The sequence below is a fragment of the Marmota flaviventris genome, chromosome 13 (assembly GCF_047511675.1).
Source record: "Marmota flaviventris isolate mMarFla1 chromosome 13, mMarFla1.hap1, whole genome shotgun sequence".
NCBI lineage: Eukaryota > Metazoa > Chordata > Mammalia > Rodentia > Sciuridae > Marmota > Marmota flaviventris.
Window position 1 is genome coordinate 98,728,810 of NC_092510.1, and position 22,315 is coordinate 98,751,124.

At 48.9% G+C, this 22,315-nt stretch overlaps 2 protein-coding genes across 4 annotated transcripts in view; one reads left to right on the plus strand and one right to left on the minus strand.

Annotated features, from left to right (window-relative positions):
* Window positions 1-1,263: 1,263 nt before the first annotated feature.
* C13H9orf78 (chromosome 13 C9orf78 homolog) lies at window positions 1,264-7,334 on the minus strand. Its single transcript, XM_027942914.2, has 9 exons — window positions 7,188-7,334; window positions 6,776-6,835; window positions 5,635-5,686; window positions 5,225-5,295; window positions 4,588-4,665; window positions 2,912-3,109; window positions 2,103-2,239; window positions 1,903-2,001; window positions 1,264-1,511 (listed from the first exon to the last, which is right to left on the minus strand). The coding sequence occupies exons 1-9, from the start codon at window positions 7,268-7,270 to the stop codon at window positions 1,420-1,422; spliced, it is 870 nt and encodes a 289-aa protein (XP_027798715.1). The 5' UTR covers window positions 7,271-7,334; the 3' UTR covers window positions 1,264-1,419.
* A 126-nt stretch (window positions 7,335-7,460) lies between these two features.
* Usp20 (ubiquitin specific peptidase 20) overlaps window positions 7,461-22,315 on the plus strand; it is a 39,819-nt gene continuing 24,964 nt past the window's right edge. The window contains exon 1 of one of the 3 annotated variants that reach the window (XM_027942888.2): window positions 7,461-7,539. The gene's annotated coding sequence lies outside the window, so the exon portion shown is untranslated. Of the gene's footprint in view, window positions 7,660-22,315 lie in introns of all 3 variants that reach the window. The other 2 variants (XM_027942903.2, XM_027942885.2) reach the window with 2 other exon arrangements.

Consider the following 22,315-nt stretch of genomic DNA (forward strand, 5'->3'; position numbering starts at 1 on the left):
GACACAACATCTTTGTTTGTATGTGGTGCTGAGGATCGAACCCGGGCCGCACGCATGCCAGGCAAGCGCGCTACCGCTTGAGCCACATCCCCAGTCCCCCATTTTATTTTTTTGAAACAGGGTCTATGTGGGAGACCAACCTTACACATGACTGAGTCACACTCCCCGGCTGGATGCTGAGGTGCTCAGTCACAGAAATGTGACAGAGTTTTCCCCACCCTTCTTGGGTTTGAGGGCCAGTGTCTCCTGCATGGGTGTGTCTTGCTACAGCCCCATGGGTGAAGCTATGCTCACTGTTCCTTTGTAATATAACCCCTTGCCCTGTTTAGGATAGAATCTTCCATGGAAGTGCCTTGTGTGTGTCCCCTTCTCTTACTGTGCCCTTGGGTGTGGCCTACCCAGGTGTCAGTCAACCTGCTGACAGTGGACATCATGAAGATACTCAGCCCCCTGAAGGTCTAAGTTGCCCAGGCTGGTCTCAAACCTGCAATCCTCCTGCCTCAGCCTCCATAGTAGCTGGAATTATAGATGTGCACCACTGTCTCAGCTTAATTTTTTTTTTTTTTCATTTAGAGCGAGGGTCTCACTAAGTTGGTTAGTGCCGTGCTAAGCTGCTGAGGCTGGCTTTGAAATTGTAATGGATCCTGCCTCAGTCTCCCAAGTCACTGGAATTACAGGTGTGCGCTACGGCACCCGAATCAATTTTTCTTTTTTTTTTAAATATTTTTTTATTTTTTATTTTTAGGTGGACACAATATCTTTATTTTATTTTTACGTGGTGCTGAGAATCGAATCCAGTGTCTCACCATGTTAGGCAAGTACGCTACCACTTGAGCCACATCCCCAGCCCCTCAGTTTTTCTTTTTTAATGAAGAGAAACAGGTAACTTTGTATAAGTCAGAAATACTAATATCTCTGATCCCATCCCATGTTTTCTGCTGTCTGCTGGACCTACTCTAAGCAAAAAAGGATGCAGACTCAAACCCTATTCCAAATGCACAAAAGCAAAAGACCTGATCATGTGTGCTCTTGGAAGCACAGTATGAAGGATGTCATCCTACCAGGAGCAACATAGGGCTGTGCCCTCTGACTCAGAACAGCACTAAGAGAAGTCAGGGGGCTGGGGCGGGGGCTCAGCAGTAGCACACTTGCCTAGATGTGTGAGGCACTGGGTTCGATTCTCAGCACTGCATATAAATAAATGAAATAAAGGTCTGTCAACAACTAAAAAATATATTTAAAGAAAAAAAGAGAAAGTCAACATATTTACAAACAAGATTTAATGATGCTCATAGGAACAGTTTGCCCCCAAATAGGAAAACTACCCAGTTTTGTTTCAAAAAGTCACAAATTCAGTGCTTGAAAGCCAGCAGGAAGCAGCGGCACCAAGCCTGCCCAGCAGGGACAGCCCAGGCCTTCTCAGTACCGCCTGTTCATCTTCTTGAACTTCTCATAGTGGTAGTCATCAGTGGCCTTCTCATTAGCAGGACGTTTGCGGTTAGGAGGGGACCCTGAGGAGAAGAGGAGACAGTCTGCCACACTGGAACCCACCACGAGACCCTGCTGCTCACAGGCCAGGGCCACACCATCTGGTTCCCTGTGGCTAGGCCAGTGCATACAGCACGGGAGGGCCTGGGGTGAGTATGTTTTATTTTTGCTGTCTGAACTTTCCCAGCTTGTCTCTCCTGTACTTGGTCATAGAGTGAATCCTTAGAACAGCCCCAAGTGGTGAGTTCTGTTACCATCCCCATCTTATAAATGAAGCCGCTGAGGCTTGGAAAGGGATGGGCCAGAGCATGGATGAGAACCAGGATGCCCTGGCCCAAAGCCAGAGCTCCGCCCTCCCCCGCCCGCCCTGGCCTGCACAGTCCTCCTGGGAACCGGGGCCTCAGCTGTACTCACGCTCAGGCTCTGGCTTCTCCGTGTCACCCACTCGCAATGGCCGGGCTTTGGGCTCCTCTTTGTTTCTCCGGATGGGAGCATTGAGCTCCTCATGATAAACTGGACCACAAGAGAGCAGAGCACACGTCAGACAGACTGCGGGGCTCCTGGGCACCTAGCCCAACGTGGGGGACGGCAGGGCTGCTTGCCAGAGCGCTTACATCGGTTGTGTTGCACGTAATTCACAGCCATGTTCGTGGGCACGAAGGATGTCTCACTGTCTTTCTTCTTGTTCTGCTGCTCTGCCAGCAGGCGAGCCTTGGCATCCTCCGTGGAAATTATATTTTTTATTTTTGCACTATGGGGAGAGAGGAATCAGAGCCCATGTTAGATCACAGCCCCTCTGGTATGCAGGTGGAATTCACTGGCGAGGCTGGCAGCCCACCCCTGTGTGGGGAAATGGTCTGTCCTAGGCAGGGCTCTCTACAGTTCACCAAGCGCCTTTACAGTCACGTTTTTGTGGACCATTTGTAGTCATGGGAGATCAGGAGCTGTTCCTCTCTTCTGATCAACAGGAAATCAAGCCTATAGTTCAAAGCCAGCAAGGCCAGGAAAGAGGTGAGAACCCAAGGTCTCCTGTCCACTCTCCCCAGTGGGGGTGTGGGTCATTGTATTTCTTTTGTCATACTCCCCCTCTAAGCAGGTATTTTGTAGTTAAAGTGAAAGGAGGATCATCGGGGAGCCTGGGGGAGCCTTTAACAGCTCCTGCTGGAGAACCCAGCGTAAAAGCCCAAGCTGGGAGCAGGAGGCGAGCAAGCACTTGTGCTCTCAGCGGTCAGGCCCTCAGGTCTCTCCGACCACTCTGACCAAGCCTCCAGAAAACTCCTGCAACAGCCTTCCAGAGAGAATGGAATTTATGCTTGTGGGTTTCCAAGGTCACAAGGAAGAAATGGTCCCCACGACTTTTAACTGGCAAACAGCTCTCCCGAGTGCCCAGGGCAGGGAGAGACAAGATGGGTCTAACACGCACTCGATGCCCAGGTCCACCTCGGGGATGCCACTCAGCATCTGGTTGGAAAGCATCTCCTCGGTCTTCTTTGCAGAGGAGACACGGATGTTTTCAGGAAGTTCATATAGACAGTCCTCTGCGTTCTTTGGCTTGATTTTCTGTTCCTCATGTTCCACAATCCCTTTCCTCTTCTTTAGCTCTGTCTCAATGTACTTCATCCTGAAAAGAGAAACCCACAGACATCAGAGAGGGCAAGAGCTCATGTTGGACATCTTCTAAATTAGGAGTTCCCAACACTGGCCCACAGATCCATGATGGTCCACGAGGAAATACTCTTCAGTTCCTGGAGAACTGAGAAAAAAATAACTTGTGATTTTTCAAGTTAGAAAATTTCAATTTAAGCTGGGCACAGTGGTGCACACCTGTAATCCCAGTGGCTTGGGAGGCTAAGGCAGGAGGATCGAGAGTTCAAAGCCAGCCTCAGCAACAGTGAGGTGCTTAACAACTCAGTGAGAGCCTGTCTCTAATAAAACACAAAATAGGACTGGGATGGGGCTCAGTGGCCAAGTGCCCCTGAGTTCAATTCCTGGTACCCTCCCCCAAAAAAGCAAATTTCAACTTAAAGTACCAACCTATATCGTGTATCGTGTCTTACCAATCTAGTGATGTTAAGCTTCTTTGAAGACAAAAAGCACAATATTCTGTGTATGGTTAGGCAAAAAAACATGACATGGTATGTATGATATACAAACTAAAATTAATGCCAACTCTCTGTTGATCCTGAAAGAAAGAGCAGTGAGGCAGAGACTCGAAGTCACCATTCAGTATGGCCAGCTTGTATGATATAAGAATGAAACAAGGACACAACAGAAAGCACAATATGTAGTTATTTTTGTTTTTTACTACACTGGGGAGTGAATCCAGGGGAATTCTACCATTGAGCTACAGCCTCAATCCCACCTTAAATTTTTTTTAAATTTTGAGACAGAATCCCACTAAGTTGCCCAGTCTGGTCTTGAACTGGACATCCTCCAGCCTCAGCCTATTGCTGGGATTAGAGGTGGTATTTGTTTTTTAAAGGATTTAGCAAAAGAATATGGGTAAGTTCATGCTTATTCCTGTAATATTTTGGGGAAATATCACTAGTCAAGGAATCTAAAATCCCAAGAACCACCCTTTAAAGAACTTTTAAAACGTTTTCTTCCTTCCTTCTTTTTTATTTTTTTTAAATATATTTAGTTGTAGATGGACATAATACCTTTATTTTTATGCGGTGCTGAGGATGGAACCCAGTACCTTCCACGTGTAAGGCAAGTGCTCTACCACTGAGCTACAACCCCAGCCCCCTTCCTTTCTTTTTTTCTACCAGGATTGAACCCAGAGGCACTTAATCACTGAGCCACGTTCCCAGCCCTTTTTGCTTTTTTTTTTTTTTTTGAGATAAGGTGAGGCTGGCCACAAACTTAGGATCCTCCCTCCTCAGTCTCCCAAGTCTCTAGGATCACAGGTGCATGCCACCATGCCCAGCTTTTTAAGAGGTTTTCAAAGTTCTCAAGCCTGAGAGGCAGGGAGAGAGAGGTCAACTTTGGTGTCTTCTAGAGAACTCTAGAAATGTCAAATGTGACTAAGTATCATCTTAGACTTGTCTGACTTCAGCCCAGCCCCAGGTGCTCACAGCCAAACAGACTGGCACCTACATGTCTGCATCTTCATCCCTCCGGTTGGTTTCTGCAGAAAATGATGTCCCCAGATGAAGGTCCTCCTCTTCACTGATCCTGAAAGAAAGAGCAGTGAGGCAAAGACTCCAAGTCACCATTCAGTGTGGCCAGCTTGTATAAGAATGAAACAAGGACACAACAGAAAGCACAATATTCTGTTATGGTTGGGCAAAAAACATGACATGGTATGTATGATATACAAACTAAAATTAATGCCAACTATCTTGTTGGCTTCTGGTGATACCTCTGGGAAATTTATTTTTTAAGCTTTGTTATATTTGAATGTATTATTTTTAGAATGGTTTCGTGTTTGAAAGGTAATGAACAAAGCACTTTTACAAAGGGAGTCTACCTACTTGGCTCTGAGCTAAGTTTTAAAGTTTTGTTTCTTTTGAGTTGGGGGCAGGGGTTGGTGGGGACCAAACCTAGGGCCTGAGCATGCTAGGCACGTGCCCTTCTTTTGTTTTTAAATAACATGCCCTTTGCAAAGCACAAAGGATACTTCTAGATGTTTCATGAAAAGTACCACTGCAGGCCACCCTCCAACCCGTCTCTGAAGGTGCTTGGCCTGAGGCAGAGGCTGGCATGAATCTGCATCTGTCTACCCTCCACTTACTTATCTTTCCCCCTTTCCTTCAGTTTCTTCATGTCCACCATACCACCTGTCTTCATCTGAAAGGGATCATCCTGCAGAGAGCAAGCACAGTTAGAGGGAGCACCACAACACCAGCATGGCGATCACCACCATCATTATTATTATTTTTTCTAAAACACCAGGGATTGAACCCAGGGGTGCTTAATCACAGAGCTACATCCCCAAGCCTTTTTATTTTTTGAATAAAGGTCTTGCTAAGTTGCTTAGAGCCTCACTAAGTTGCTGAGGCTGACCCCAAACTTGTGATCCTCCTGCCTCATCCTCCAAGTGGCTGGGATTACAGGCATGCATCACCATGTCCAGCAGTCATCACTGATTTTAAGAACAGTCCCCTACAAAAGAGAAGCCACTGAGAGGACCCCATAACTTACCACTAGTGTGGTCTCTTCTTGTACCTTCTCTCCCACCAGCAGGGCAGCAGCACTGTGCAAAACAAAAGAAGAAATCACAATTCAGCAATAAGGAGGAACAGTCAGAAGTTTGTAGGATGCAACATAAGTATAAAGGGCAAGATCTGAGGGATAGACAAGAAAGCCAGGTGCAAAGTCCCACAATTAAATTAAAATGAAATGGCTTACTGTGGATGCTGAGGGCGAGGGGGAAGTAGTACACTTTCCTATAAAACCATTCATCATGTCTTGGCCTGAAAATCTCATTTCTAAGATTTTGTCATCAAGGAAAGTGCAGTAAAAAAAGACAAATGCAAGAGAATATCTGCTTCAGCCATCTTCAATGGTGAAAATTTATAAATGACCTACATAGATTTGTTAATAAATTGCAGCGCATAGTTCTGTTGGAATATTATACAGCCATTTTCTGAAAAGTATTCCACAATATGAGTGAATGCCCACAATGTTGTAATGAGTTGAAAAAAGCAAGAGAAAAAGTATGTATATCACATTGCTGAAAATCTTCACAAAAGAGAAAGAGGAAACAGACTGGAAAGAACCTTAAATGTTAACCTTAGTTACTTCTGGATCAGCAACTTATGAGTGCAGAGAGCAAGCATAAACATTATTTATCTATCTTTTGGTGCTGGGGATTGAAGCCAAGGGTTTTTAATCTATAAGCAACATCCCCAATTCTTTATATTTTTTGAGATAGAGCCTCCCTAAGCTGCTGAAGGTTTAACCAAGTTGCTGAGACTGACTTTGAACTTGTGATCCTCCTGCCTCAACCTCCCCAGTCACTGGAAGGTACTCTTTATTTGGACTATATTTTTTCCAAATTTCCTAACCTCTTAATAATCAATGTGTATTTCACAAAATTAATCGGGTGAATTAAAGTGCAAGTTCATGACCTGTTTCTGTACCTCTGGAGCGTTCCCAGAGACCACTGTTCTCTGGACATGTGGTTAAACGTCTACAAGCAACACTGGTCCCCTCTCCAAGCAGCAGAAGGTGTACGATGTGTTAATAAGAGCCATTTCTGAAATGTCTGTATGACAACCCAGGCAGGGGCGTGTCTGTCTTTACCACCGGCCAAGCACCCGGCTGTCCCCGTGGTACCCACCTCACCCCATTAGGCCTCTTTCTCAAGTTCTGCACCTCTCGGGTCTCTTCCAGTTTTAGCCTGGAAAAAAAAAAAAGCAATGCCCAAGCTGAGAGATCCTCCGTATAACCCAGAGCCAACAGGCTGCTTGGAGGGCACCCTGACCCCAAGCAGAGCCGCCGGCACAGTGGTCAAGAGGCGGACCCTGCGCCTTGGACCCCTGGGAGTCAGATCCAGGCATATCCCGGGGCAACACCCCCATCTGTGCGGCCTGGGGCAACGGCCTCATACCCAGGAGCCTCAATTTCTTTGTCCAGAAGGATTAACAGCCCCAGCTCACAGTTAACTCAGTCTAGGAAGCGCCCGGTCAGTGGTCAGTCTCCCGCGCCAGTTTCTCTTTTCTAGGTCGGTGGAAGCCCCGCCCCAAACGCACCGAACCTCCTCCGAATCCTGCTCATCTTCCTCCGACTCAGAGTCGGCCCGGCGCCGGCGAAACATCTTCCCGGTGACCGGCATGGTGGAACCGGCCCCGGGTCCGGCAGCCGCGCCGCCGCGCCGCCGCGCCAAGTTCCGGGCCACTTCCGGCGCGCGGCGTTGCTGTCAGAGCGCCGATCACGCCCCCTGGACGCCCCGCCCCGGGCCCCGCCCCCAACGTGGCGTCGTCCTCTTCCGATTGGGCGGCCGAGGTGGGGGAGGCGGGGCGAGTTCTGCCTGGCCCCACTGCCCGGAGCGGCGCTGCTGAGGGCGTGCTTGACTGACAGGCGGCGGCGCGGTGGCGACGGCAGGTGAGTTCCGGGCCGCCGCCGGCTGCTTCGGAGGCTGGGCCTCTCCCAGCAGGGAAGACCCCCAGTCCCTCTCTGGGCCGTGGGGCCTGGCGCTGCTAGATGCGCGGAACGCCCAGCCAGGTGAGCGGAGCCCGGGATGCCCTGCTCGCCGCCGCCCCTCTCCCCGCCTCCGGCCGGCGCCTGGGGGGCCTCCCGGGCGCCCCGCATCGAGCCCCTGAGGGCCCGTGGCTTCGTCCGGACGGGGCCCGCCCTTGTCTGTTTTTTCTGCCGAGGCCTGACCCAGCGCTGAAAGCGTGCGCGTGGCGTCCTGAGGCGCTGACTTTTATTTTCTCCGCTTTGGGCCCTGACGTGCATTTTTTCCCCTTTAGGGACAAAAGATGACCACTCTCCCACGGTGGTGAATTTCAGTCGCAGCGCCAACTGCCTGGGTAGCAATGGCCTGAGGCCGCCTCTCCCCGAGAGACGCCTCGCCTCCGCTGACAGCCACTTGGAGGGTTGGAGACCAGGGCGCTCCTCCTCGGGCGCTTGCTGGCCTCCTTCCTACCTGACACAGGCCTTGTCTTTCTCCTACCAGGAGGACAGTAGCTCTGCCCTCCACACCTTCCACCCGCAGATGCTGTGAGGATAAAGTTTATATGAAAACGGGTGTCAGCAAATGCTTAGGAAATAGAAAAATGCACAAAATGCAAAAAAAAAAAAAAAAATGCTCATGGGACTTTAGGAACCTCTTAGTAATAGTTTTTCTCCTCTCCTCTCTATTCTCCTTTGAAAGAAGACCCGATTGTTAGTGCTTACCCCTGGGGCAGGCACTGGCGAAGCCTTACCTCCTTGATTTCTCCCAGCAGTCCTGGGAAGCAGGTTCAGTTGTTTTCCACTTCATGAACGAGGGTGCACAGCCTGAAGGTGGAGCAGGGGTCAGTGCAGGTGTCGGTCTGCTCCAGGGGTTGTGCAGTACCTGGCACAGTTGGCTTCTGTGGGTGTCTGCGGCTGCAGCTGCTGCGGCTCCCATTGGCTGTGGGAGGGGCTGATGGAGCCTCTTTTTTTCTGGAAGATCATTCTAAAGCAGGGCAACATTTCTGGAATTCCTTACTTTTCTCTGGATCAGTCTTCTCTGAGATTGTTGTTCTCTTTCTTGGACTGGGACAAATAAGATTCAGGGCTTCTTGAAACAGCCTTTTGGCTTCAGTCGAAAGCCATACATCAAAACTCTTAAGTCTTGCCCTCTGCATTCTGGTTCAGCCAAACCCAGATGTACATGGCACTCACTGGACACCGTGTCCTTGTCAACAGAAGGAGAGGCTCCTTGGGAATTGCTGCAGGAAGCCAGGAACTCAGGGTCTTCAGCTCTCACACTTTCAGAGGTGGCTCTGTTTGCCTGCTTAGCCCCCCTCCCATCTGGGGGTACTGGATACCATTTAGAAGCTGGGGTGTGGCTCAGTAGAAGAGCACTTGCCTAGTATGCATGAGGCCCTGGGTTCCAACCCCAGCACCACAAAAGAGTAATGCCCAAAAGTGGCAGTTGTCCATCTGACAGTGGGTGGCAGGACTGAGGGACTGCAGTCCCTCTGTCTTGTCAGGCAGTTTGAGGAATGAGACTGCTTCTCAGAAGGGGCCTCCAGGAAATTTAGGTTCTCTTATGTTTTAATTTTATTTGGGAGTTTGGTTGTTCAAAAAGCCTGGGTTTTGATTGGTTCACTAGCTTTTTGTAGCAATAGATGAAATCGTGACATGGTTCAGGGAACATGATGTCTGGATGGATTGGGATCCAGTAGAGTGATACAGTTCACAGCTCAGCCATAGTAGGTATTTAACAAATGCTTGTTGGACCAATTTATTTATTCAGGAGATATTTACTGTGGAGCATGCCTGTGAACTCCAGCTACTTGGGAGGCTGAGGCAAAAGAATTTCAAATTCAAGGCCAGTTCAGCAACTTAGCTCCTGTCTTTAAAAAAAAAAAAAATTAAAAAGGACAGGGCCATAGCTCAGTGGTAGAGCACCCATGGGTTTAATTTCCAGTTTGAAGGAAAAAAAAGTAAAGAAAAAGGGATATTTACTGAGCATTTACTATGTGAGCAGACATTGCTTAAAATACATCAGTGAGCAAAAGAGACATAGATCCCAATTGTAGTGGAATTTTTTATTCTGATAACTTAGTAAATGAAGTATGTAAGTGTGTTAGGTAATAAATACTTTGGAAAAGAGAAAAAAATGGAATACTGCAAAGAAATGAGCCATGGAGTGGACCAAGTGGCAGATTTAAATTATTGTAATCTGGTTCATGCTCTCGTTGGCAATGTGCCAGGATGCAGTGAACTGAGCTACAGGCCCCAGGTTCAAGTCCCACTTCAGCCGGCTTGTGAGTCTGGAGGAGCCTTCCCTGCTGGGAGTCTGCTTCCTCCTTGGAGAAGCTGCTTTGCCATATACTAGCTCTGTGACCTCTGGCATGAGCCTCTGACCTTCAGCTGTTTTGTGGCTTTAGGGTTTTTTTTTTTTATTTTATTTTTTAGTTGTAGATGGACACAATACCTTTGTTTTTTATTTCTTTATTTTTATGTGGTGCTGAGAATTGAACCCAGTGCCTCACACATGCTAGGCAAGCTCTCTACCACTGAGCCACATCCCCAGCACCGGCTTAAGGCTTACATTCTAAGCTCAGGTTGTATAATGGGCGGTGGAAGAATCAAGCCTTTCTTAGTTTTTCAAGTTGGCAGGATAATACACTAAACCAAACACAGCTGGTTCACATTAGCATGAAAAGAGGGCACTTGGAGAAAATATGAAAGTTGACAACAGATGCTTAAAGACAGAAATGTGACAGTTCTCTTTGCTGTGAACAGAAATTAATTTGTATGTAGAAATTTCAGGGAAGCCAATTTTCATTTATTGTTAGGACTGAAACAGCCAGAGTCATCTTCTGGGAAGAGGGTGATTTTATTGTCAATGACTGGGCTCCAAACGAGTTTGGACAGCCAGCCAACAGGGATTTTTATGGAGTACAGTCCCATCCTAAGAGGAGGATGCAGGCCAGGCTTGGTGGTCCATGCCTGTCATTCAAGCTACTCTGGAGGCTGAGACAGGAGGATCACAAATTCAAGGTCAATCTGGGCAATTTAGTGAGACCCTGTCTCAATTTTTTTAAAAAATATAAATAAAATAAAAAAAGAGTTGAGTTTGTAGCTTAGAGGTGGAGTGCCCCTTGGCCAATCTCCAGTGGGGGGTGGGGGCGGGAGAGATGTAGCGGGGCAGCACACCCGGCGGTAGAACGCCTGCCTTGCCTATGTTAGGCCCAAAGGATGATGAATGCTTCCTCAGTCCCTTTAAATCTCGAGATGGCTTGGCAGAAGCAGGGTGCAGATCTCACCACCTGAATAAAGAGGATCTCATTTCAAATCCTAGAAGTCAAGATCTTCCTGGCTCTTCGTTTCCATTGCCCATAATTGGGAGTGTAGCTTAGTGACCTCTAGGGTTTGTAGGTCTGAATTTCTGAGTTTCTGCTTACACTAGTGCCCCTACCCCAGTGCTGGAGGCTTCCTGTGAGCTGGGCCCGTAGTTTTCCCTAGCCAGACAACCCCCAGGGACTACCAGCCTGGGATAGCCCCAAACCTGGGTCAATTAGTGACTCTCCTGGAACCCAGAGCAGGGGGCAATGTCGGGCTTTGAGCTGTGCAAAGATACAGTCCTAGACTTGTGGACAATGAGCTGAGCGAAGACGCACTTTGTGACCATGACTCTGGAGAGGTCCTGGGAGACTGTGCTTGGAGCGTAAGTGTTTGGACCTGGGAGGTGGAGACCCCCTTGCCAGGGTGGCCAGGCCTTCAGGACACGGTGGAGTGGTGGTTCAGAGCATGGGCTTCAGGTCATTTTGCCCTGAGTTTGGACCCTGGCTCTGCGGCTCAGTGGCTGAGTGACCTCAGCGGGTTTCCTCGGCCTCTCTCAGCCTGGTGCCTCACCTTGAGTGATGGAGATGGATTCAGCTTGTCTCGCTGCTGCCCCCAGCACGGTGGTGAGGGTCCGCTGAGGTCACTGTGGGAGAACTCTGGACCTGGAGCTGTTGGAGTCAGAGCTGGTACTGGGGCCCTCAGGGCAGGGGCAAGGAGGGTCAGGCTGGGCAGAGCAGGAGGCCTGAAGATGTGGGGAGTGGGGTTGGTCGGTGCAGGAGGAGCCGGGGGTTCTGCCTCAGAGTCAGGGTGGTGGACCCTTCAGAAGGAAAGACAGTGTTTGGGGCTAGGAAGGAGAGGCGGGCAGGAGGGGGGGAAAGGGCGCAGGTCCTGAGGGGCCAAGGCTGTCATGGAGAGCTGCGTGGAGGGTGCAGGTGCTGGGACAGGGCTGTGACTGGCCAGTGTGGGGATCAGCCTAGGAGGACTGCAGGGGCATCTCCACAGGGCCATCTTCCCCGCTCTGAGGGACTAGCTCCTCTCTGGTAGGCGCAGGTGTAGCCAGAACCTCAGGGAAAATGATGGGCCCTCCCTAGGTGGCCGCTGAGGCCCCGCCCAGCCCTGCCCTGGTGGGAGAGGAAGCGCCTCCCTTTCATCTTGATAGTCTCAGCCAGAGCCCAGAGTGGTGGGCTCTTTGCCAGAGGAACCAGCCCTGCTCGTCCCCCTCACTCTCCTGCCCCAAGAGACGGGGACTAGTGGGTACCAGGGCAAGGTGCAGCCCTACCAGCTGCCCATGGGCCCAGCGGCTCTGAAGGGGGCCTGTACACAAACCCGGTTCTTTCAGCAGCATGGCTGGCCTCCCCTTTAGCCTTTCTTAAGTGCCTGCTATGTGCACCCATTTATTGGCACTGAGGCACAGGAGGGAGGGCAGTGAAGGCGGCAGCTGCTGGCTCCCAGCCATCACTTCCTTGATTTGTGATCTGGGCAAGTGAATTGTTCTTCTTCTCTGAGCTGTGCCTCAGCCCCGCCTGAGAGGGCGGTGTTGGGGGAGGCATGATCATCAGTGAGTTGCTGCCCCCCTCCCATGAGACTCGGCCCTGCTCCCACCTCAGTGAGAGGAAGGGAATCTTTTAGACTTTCTTTCTTCCTCTCATTACAGTACTGGGAATTGAACCCAGAAAGCTCTGCCACATCCCCAGCCCTTTCCATTTTTTATTCTGAGGCAGGGCCTCACTAGGTTGCTGAGTCTGGCCTGAAACTTCCGATCCTCCTGCCTCAGCCTCCTGAATTCCTGCGATTACAGGGCAGTGCTGGCATGCTGGGCTTTTACAAATCTTTACATTTTGAAAAAACAGCAAGCTTACAGAAAGGTTGCAGAAATAATATGTTGAACCCCCATCTTCCCTTTACCTAGATTCACCGACTATTAAATGTTTTAGCCTTATTTAGTATAACCATGTATTTACAGACTTATTGTCATAATTATTATTGCTGATTCACATAAGAATAAGCTGCAGACATCAGGATGCTTCACCCTTCAATTCTTCAGGGAATCATCTGAGCATAAAGTATTCTCTATAACCAGAGAATGATTTTCATCCTCAGCCACTTTTATTATTTTAATTTTGGTACCAGGGATTGAACCCAGAGTCACTTAACCACTGAGCCACATCCCTTAGCCCTTATTTTTTGAGGGGGCCGAGTATTGGGGCTTGAACTCAGGGGCATTTGACCACTGAGACACATTCCCAGCCCTATTTTATTTAGCAACAGGGTCTCACTGTGTTGCCTAGCACCTTGCTGTTGCTGAGGCTGGCTTTGACCTCAGGATCCTCCTGCCTCAGTCTCCTGAGCTGCTGGGATTTCAGGTGTGTGACACCACTCCTGGCCTTTTTTTTTTTTTTTTTTAATCAGAGACCTTTGGTTTACTTATGCACGGTGCTGGGGATGGAACCCAGGGCCTTGTGTATGCGAGGCAAGCACTCTCAGCCCCATCCTCAGAAACTTAATGTTGATCAGGATTGTAAGCACTTCCCAGAGCTGCCATGACCAAGTACCAGAGCCTGGGTGGCCTAAATAGAGGTTTATTTTCTCACAGTTCTGGAGGCTGGAAGCCCAAGATTAAAGTGTTGATGGGTTTGGTTTCCTCTAAGGCCTCTCTCTGTGGCCTGAAGATGGCCACCATCACACTGTGCTCACCTGGTCTTCCTCTGTGTGCATGCACCCCGGTGCCTCTTTGTAGAAGTTTATCCTTCCTCCAGATTAGGGCCTACAGTAAAGATCTCATGAGCTGTACCCCCAGCCCTTATTTATTTATTTATTTATTTATATTTTTTGTTTTAATTAGTTACACATGATAGTACAATGATCTTGACATATCATACATTTGAATCAGATGGGATATAATTTCTCATTTTTCTGAATGTACAGGTTGCAGAATCACATTGGTCATGCAGTCATGTATATACATTCAGCAATAATAAAGTCTGTTTTATTCTGCTGTCTTTCCTTTCCCCACTTCCCCTCCTCTCCTCTCCCCTCCCATCACTTCTCTCTACCCAATCCTTTTTTAATTTTAGGCCCTAGGAATTGAACCCAGAGGTACTTTATCACTGAGCTCCATCCTCAGTTATTTTTATTTTTATTTTGGACAGGGTCTTATTAAGTTGCTGAGAGTGGCCTCAAACTTGTGATCCTCCTGCCTCAGCCTCCCAAATCACTGGGATTAGAAGCAAGTGCCACCATGTGCACATAAAGATCTTATTTTAACTTAATGACCTCTTTAAAGACCTGATCTCCAAATGCTATTGCATTCTGGGGTACTGATGGTTAGAACTTCAGCATATGAGTTTGGATTGGGGGGGGTACCTTTCAGTCTGTAATAAATGCTGTCATCTAATATGTAGTCCATATTCACATTTTCCAATTGTCCCAATACTGTTCTGTTGTTTTGGGTTTTTTTCCAGTTATACGTGACAGTAGAACTTATTTTGGCAGAATATACATACATAAGGTAAAACTTATTCTAGTGGGTCCCACTCCCGTGGTCGTGTATGATGTGGAGCTATCCTGTCGTGTACACAGACACAAAGTGAGGAGAGTTATGACCAATTACCTCTAACCCATGAGTGAGGAGAGTTATGACCAATTACCTCTAACCCACGCAGTTCTTAACGGCATTTACCCCTTGACCCAGGTCCAGTTTGTCCTGTCTCTGTAGTGTCTTCTGTCTGGAACTGTTTCTCAGCCTTTGAGGAGAACGTGAACTATCCAGGCGCAGGGTGCACAGAGGAGTTGGGGTATTTTTGTCAGTTTTGTTTTGCTGTGACCAAAAAACTGACAAGAGCAATTAGAAGAAGAGAAGTTTATTTGGGGCTCCTGGTTTCAGAGATTCCATCTATGGTCAGCTGACTCCATAGCTGTGGGCCCAAGATAAGGCTGAGCATCATGTGGAAAGTTCTGGCAAAGGAAAGCAGCTTAGGACATGACAGGAAGCAGAAAGAGAGCTCTGTTCACCAAGGACAAAATATGCACCCCAAAGGCAGTGTGCCCCAGTGACCTGCTTCCTCCAGCGACTCTACTGCCTATGGTTACTGCTCAGTTGATCCAGAGCCGAGGATTAATCCACTGATCAGGTCACATCTCATAATCTAAGCACTTCACCTCTGAAAATTCCTGCATTGTTTCACATGAGCTTGGGGTGGGGGAACACTCACATCTAACCCATAATGTAGGGATGGAGGTGATGGTCCCTCAGGGCAAGAAAGCTGTCCAAAGGTTGATTCCAGTCCCTGGGGTCACCTTTCCTGGCTTTTTCTTTGATGTCAAAGTGTTGTGGTGAGATTGCAATAGATCACAGAGTGGATCTTGAAGCAGGAGATGGTGGCCCAGGGCAGACTGCAGGTCTGCACTCCTGGACCCCCTCCAGGGTTAGAGCACACCTTGTGTAGTTCAAAAGCACAAGTAAAATATGTCAGTACATTCACCATAAGTGGATGTTGCTAGGATCCAAAACCACCAACAAAAACCGGGAGATCTAAAATCACGAGATGTAAAATCCTCAGCAGAGGGGAAGTGGGTCAAAACGACCCTAGTTGAGTACAATTTAAAGAGTGGTTACTAACATCTAAACAAACATTCTCTGACATTCTGTGCATTCAGGGTACATTGTACAAGTACAGCGTATGAGAATTGCCATTTTGTGTTGCCCAAGATATACTAAGGCAGGCAGCTGTTGGTGGGTCCAGAGGCAGGGCTTTCCCATGGGAGAAGCATTTCTTACTCAACATGGAGAGTCAGGGTAAAGTGGAGTCTGTTTGGTCATTGCCCGAATAGCTTGGCCCATAACACAAACATCAGGAGGTGAGCTTGGATCTTAAAAAGTAGCTCCAAGAATCAGAGCTACCACATTGTCAGCCACTGCTCATATCCAACTTGATCAACATGCAAGTTTTCTTTGCTGGGCTGGTTGGCTTGCGGAGCCCTGAGTGAAGTCTGCTGGAGAGGGCCCATGATTCCATTCCTGCAGTCTCAGAGTCCTGATCTCACACAACCAGCAACACAATCTATAATGGTAAACATCTTCTGAGCATTCCTGCCATGCCGATCAATAGGAAATCTGAGCCACTCTGAGAGTCTGTGTGGTCAGAAGTCATTATGCTAAATGCTTCCTGTGCATTAGCGTACTTCATCTTCTCAGCGATCTAGTTGCTGTCATTGTCCCCATTTTATGGATGAAGAAACTGAGGACTGAGTGATTTCTCTAAAGTCATAAACTTGCAAGTGACTGTGGGGTGGTGGATCAGGGCTCACTCTCTGTGTCATCGCCTTCTGGAACACCTGTGATCATGCCTAGGATACTGTGTGAAGCAGCTGATGGTGGCAGGGGGTCAGTAGAAGGTGGCTGCCTAGTGTGTGCCTGTTGGCAGCCTAGGGTGGAATCCAGGGGTCTGTGTCCCTTGAGAGCAGGGCCTGTGTCTGGCCTGTTTGCTCACTGGCCCTGAGGAAGTGCTTGGTCAGTGTTGGCTGGGTACTAAGGCAGAGCAAATGGTAACCTTCAGAGACTGAGACCATAGCCCCTGCAGACATGTGCTACTGGGGTTTCAGACCCACCCGTGGGACATTAAGCACTCAAAGTTTAGTAGACTTTTCTCTTCACATAATATTTTTTTAGTTGTGGATGAACACATCTTTATTTTATTCATCCATTCCCTTACGTGGTGCCGAGGATCAAACCCAGTGCCTCATGCATGCAAGGCAAGTGCTCAACTACTGAGCTACAGCCCCAGCCCATTCACATAAATTTTTAACCATTAATTTTTTGAAATGTTAGTAAGCTTTAAACTTTTTATTTGGGTGGGGGGACTTTCCATGTTGAGCCCTCATGCACAGCTGGCAGGCACACTTATGAGGTCTCTCTGGAGGGAAGCTTGATGGTCCATCTCCAGTGCTTCAGAACATTTATTTTGACTCTGCAGTTTGTGACCTTTGCCTCAGAGTCGGTGCTTTCTGATCACAAAGCCCAACTTTCCGGACATAAAACTAAAAGAAAATTTTATTCAGCTTTTTACTTGGGGACCCACAGCTGAGTTTGTCTATCCAGATGCCAGAGAACCATCAACGGACCAGGCTGCGAGGCCAGCACGAGGGGACAGGCCCGTAGTGTCTGCACTGTGTTCTAGTCCTCCTCTTTATGACCCATGTCACTAAAGACAAAGGAGAACAAGACCATCTCTTGGAGGCTCAATATCGGTAACCAACAGGTGCCTGGCCGTGCCTGTACAAGTCGGGAATTCTGAGAATGAATATTTACAGATGCTTTCTCCTGCCAATCTGAGTTTGGAAAGGAAGGAATGAGGGGGAAAAAACTCTTCCTGTTTCTCTCTCTCAGGCACTAGGTAGAGACACAGGAGAGCGACTCATGAGGAATTCTCGCCTTTTCCTGCCAGCTTCTGCCAGTTCCCAGGGTCCTATCCACAGGCTCCAGAACAAGTGGGTTGTGCCGGAAATCCTGGCTGGCTTGGCAAACACTTGTCAGGGAGGAAATATAAGTTCCTTTTTTCGTTTTCTTTGCCGTCCTGGAAATTGAACCCAGGGTGCTCCACCACTGAGCTACACCCCCGTCCTTATTTTATTCTTACACAGGATCTTGCTAAGTTAAGCTGCCCAGGTGGGCCTGGAACTTGCAATCCTCCTGCCTCAGCCTCCCGAGATGTGGGATTACAGGTGTGCACTATCACACCTGGCAGGATTTATAATTTTTTTCTCAACACTCCCGAATTCATAATAAACAGGTAACGAAAGATTGTCAAGAGAAAAGCAAGCTCATTTATTAACACGGGCAGCGCACATCATGTTGGAGAAAAGCCCTGTGAAAGGCCACTCAGAGCAGGGGCTGAACTCGGCTTATGTAACAGCCTCAACAAGGAACATTCACTTTGAGAGAAGTGACAGGAGAAAGGACAGCAGCCCTGTGCTTTCAGAGGTGGGGACCTGGGCCGGGACCGGCATGGAAGGGACTCAGGCCTGAGGTTGGTTTGCAGACTCCCCCTGTTGCTTGTTGGTCTGAAGAGCTGTGCCCAGTGGTTAGCTTCTGTCCTTCCTGGGCCACGTGGGAGGGGACTGCTTTCCAAACTTATGTCCTGGTTTTAGGCAAGTGGGGAGAGCAGGGAGGCACATGCTGGGGGGCACATCCTGGTTTCCTTCAGCCCTGTGTGAGGAGCTGGCAGGAACCCGTACAGGCCTTCTCGGAGATGAGTGTTTCATTTCTCCTAAGAGTGGGATTGCAAGGTCATGAAAGGTGTGTGCTTGACTTTGTAGGAAACTGCCAAACCTTTCCAAAGCTCTTTGTACCATTTTACTTTTCCATCAGAATATATGTGACTTCCATCCCATCTTTAGCAACACTGGATATCGTGTTTCAGAATTCTTAGTTTCATATCTTCTAGGGGATGAGGTGTTATCCTCTGGTTTTAACTTGAATTTCTCTGAAACTGGGCTTTTTTTTTTTTTTTTTTTTTTTTAAATCTTTTTTAAACAGGGTCTTGCTCATGGCCTAGGCTGACCTCAAACTCCTGGACTCAAGGGATCTTCCTGCCTCAGCCTCCCAAGTAGCTGGGATGACAGGCATGCCCTGTTGCACCTGGCTTACTGGCCATTCTTAACCAAGAACTGTTAATCATTTTCCCATTTTAAAATTGGGCTGTTTAGCTGGGTGTGGTGGCACACACTAGTAATCCCAGCGGCTCAGGAGGCTGAGGCAGGAGGATCAAAAGTTCAAAGCCAGCCTCAGCAAGTTAGGGAGGCCCTAAGGAACTCAGTGAGACCCTGTCTCTAAATAAAATATAAACTGGGGATATGGCTTGGAGGTTAAGCGCCCCTGGGTTCAATCCCTGGTACCAAAAAAAAGGAAAATTGGGCTGTTTCATATATGTACGTATTTTTCTTGATGCACAACTGTACACATCTGTGGAGTACAGTGTGATATTTTAACACATGCATAGAGTGTGTGGTAATCAGATCAGAGTCACTGGCATGTCCATTATCTCAGAACTTTCTCATTTCTTTGGGTTATGAACCTTTGGAATCCTCTCTGGTGGCCAGTGTCAGGTAGCGTACTGTAGGAGAGCAGAAACGATTCCTCCTGTCCACCTGCACCTCGCACCTTGCCACCCTCCTGCCTCCAGCCCATCCTTCCCAGCCTCTGGTAACCCTGTTCCACTTTCTACTTTTATAGCCTCCACATGTAAGTGAGGACACTTAGTGCTTATATTGGTTTTATTGTTGTTGTTTGGTTTTGGTTTGTGTGGGGGCAGGGGTGGGACCCAGGGCCTGCGCATGCCACGTCCTCAGCCCCAGCGCTTGTGTTTTTATGCTGACTCATTTCACTTAACATAACTGTCTTCTGCTTCCATCCGCATCACCATAAATGACAGGATCTCATTTTCTTTCTTGTGGCTGAGTTACTCCAGTGTGTGTAGTGCACACTTTCTTTATCCGTTCATGTGCAGTGGGCACCCAGGCCGGTCCGTGTCTTCGCTACTGTGAACAGCGCTGCAGTAGACACGGGTGCAGGTGTCTCTTTGACATGCTGATTTCTTTGGCTATATACCCTGTGGTGGAGTTACTGGATCTTTTGGGGGGTTGATAGCCAGGCATGGTTCTAGACTCTGCTCTGCTCATAGCACTCATGTCTGTGTTTGAGCCAGTGCCATATGGTCCTGATACACAGTCTTGTCAGGCAGTGTGAGTCCCCAACTTTGTTCTTTTGCAGAATTGTTTTGGCTGTTCTAGGACTCTTGTTTCCACGTCCATCTTAACAGTATTGAGCCTGCTAGTCCATGAACGTGGTATCTCTCCGTTTATTCAGATCTGATTTCTTGGTTTGGAGGATTCGATACCACGTGTCTGTAAGGGCTGTGTAGCACAGCAGCGTGTCGTTGTGTTGTGCATACTCAGCTGCCTCTTGCTGCTCATGTAGGTCACATCTGTTGCCCTGTCAATCATTAGCAGTGCCACAGAGCGTGGGTGTTGTCTTCCTGTGCACCTGAGTTTTACCTTAGAATAACCCTGGAGCTAAGTTACCTTCTTGTCGTCTTTGCTGTTTGCCTTGTTTAACTGTTGAGTTGGGTGCAGTTGGATGTGGAGGGCCTGTGCTTCCTGCTTGTTCTCAGGAGGCCCAGCAGCATGGATCCTGGGACTGGTGTCGCAGACAGTAGCAGTGGGCCAGGCTTGTGCTGTAGGGTTTTAAACAGAGAATTTTTTCAAAAGGATTAGGAAAAAAAAAAAAAGGAGATTAATGTGAGAGAAGTTGATGTGGCCTGTCAAACCTCAGCTATTCACTGTCTGGTCCTTTGAAAGTTTGCTGAGCCCTGCTTTAGAGCACGCTCTGGCTGGACAGATCTGATCACCAAGTGCTTATTACCTGGGCAATTGACTTGGGATGAGCTGGTTAGTACTTAATTAAGCTCCAGCTCTGTTTTCTCATCTGTGAAAGTAAACTGGGGGTTGTTAGAGGGCTTTTTTTTTTTTCCCCTCTGAACTTGCAGGAACCTAAATCTGATTGCTCCTGTAGGTCCTATCCCCCTCTTCCTGGTTCGGGCATCAGGGTAGTCACCTGGCTCCTGCCCTCCCTGGCCATCCAGCTGAAGAGATGGGGCATGTACCAAAGACGCTTAAAAAAAAAAATCACACCCCGCTTGAAATAGCTGAGGACCAGTGACAACCCAGGACTCCAGGCCTCAATAGAGACAATTAAAAACAAAACAAAATAAAAAACTTGGCTTCCAGTGAGGTTTGGAATTTAGAACCTTGAACCCTGTATTGTCATGTGACTGTTTGAAATGTTACCTTCTAACTGCCTCTCCCTCTTTGAACTGCCCACACCCAGAAAACTGTGATCACAGAGAAGAGGGCCGTGGTGACATGCGGGTGAACCCTGCTGTGCCATAGCCTGGCTTGCTGAAAGGTTGGGGATTGGTTTAGAGCAGCACAAGATCCCCCAAAGGCTCAAAGGATGACCTGAGGGACCCAGTGGCCCGTGTGGAAGTCGCCAGGCCTTCCCGTCCAGAGGGCGGACAGGCTGTGGCAGCCTAGTGGGCAGTGAAGGATCAGCCCTGCGAGGGTCTCCTCTCTGGGGGATCACAGAGGTAATGCGGTGACTAGTGACGGGCCGGCACCCACTCCGGCACTGCCCAGCTTAGTAGCTATCCCATGGGTGGGCTGGGGGTGTTCTAGCCTGTGGATGTCCCAGGCATGCCAGGGTGCACTTGCCCCTTCCTAGGATGGAGTCCACACAATCATTATTCTCTGGTTTGTGCTAAGAGTGATTTTAAAATAAGAGAAGTGTGAAATGCCTGGTTGACCCCCCAGGCTCCCTGCAGGAGGTCCCCCTTACTGGCTGTGAGCTGTGGGCAGAGAAGGTGGATACCCATGGCCTCCCCAGCACACCCCTCAGACAGGCACCTAGCGGGCGCTGGGTCTCTGTTTTGGTGAAGGAACGGAACTGCGTTTATGGGTCGTTTTTTCCAAGTCCTCATCTCTTAGAAAAGGTGCTGATAAAATGTGACTGTGTGTGCCTGGGGGGGTGCAGGGGGGTCGGTGAGCTGTTGCCCCCAACCCAGGCACCTGGGAGTGGTGTGTAGCCCCCTGTCTCTGTGGTCTGACTTCTTGGGAGTGAAGGGGAAGTGGAGAGTGGCGATGCCTCCCGGGCGCCTGTCTGTGCGTTTCCTCAGGAGGAGCATCGGGGGCCACCGCAGGGCCCGGGGCTGCAGGGGCTGGTGGCCTGTAGGTACCCGTGGCACTCGGCCTAGGGCTGGCTCCCACCATCTAGCTGGGAGTCTGGGCCAGTGGCCCTGGCTGGCCACTGGGAGTGGGCAGCAGCCCCGGGAGGGACCTAGTGTCCACCCTCTCGTCTCCACCCACGTGTTGGGTTACTTGGGCCCCTGTCAGCAGCCACGCAGAGCTGGGGTCAGCCGTAGCTTGCTGATGACTGTGGACCCCCTGGGTGGCTGGATCACTTACTTATTTTGAAATGTTTTCTTTTGAAATAGACATAGGTTCCTATCAGTTGTGGAAATGCACCTAGAGGTCCCCCGTGGCACCCTGCCTTTGTCATGGCTGCAGGATGACTCTAGGTGACGCCCACGCAGTCCCGAGCTCACCCAGGTTTCTCCAGCTCTGCAGCCCCGTGGTGTGTGAGTGTGTGTGTGAGGTGTGTGTTCTGCGTGGTGTGTTTTTTTTTTTTTCTTTTTGGTATTTATTCTTAAGGTTTTTTTAGATGGACACAACATCTTTATTTTACATTTATGTGGTGCTGAGGATCGAACCCAGTGCCTCGTGTATGGTAGGTGAGCACTCTGCCACTGAGCCACAACCCCAGTCCCCCCGTGGTGTGGTTTTA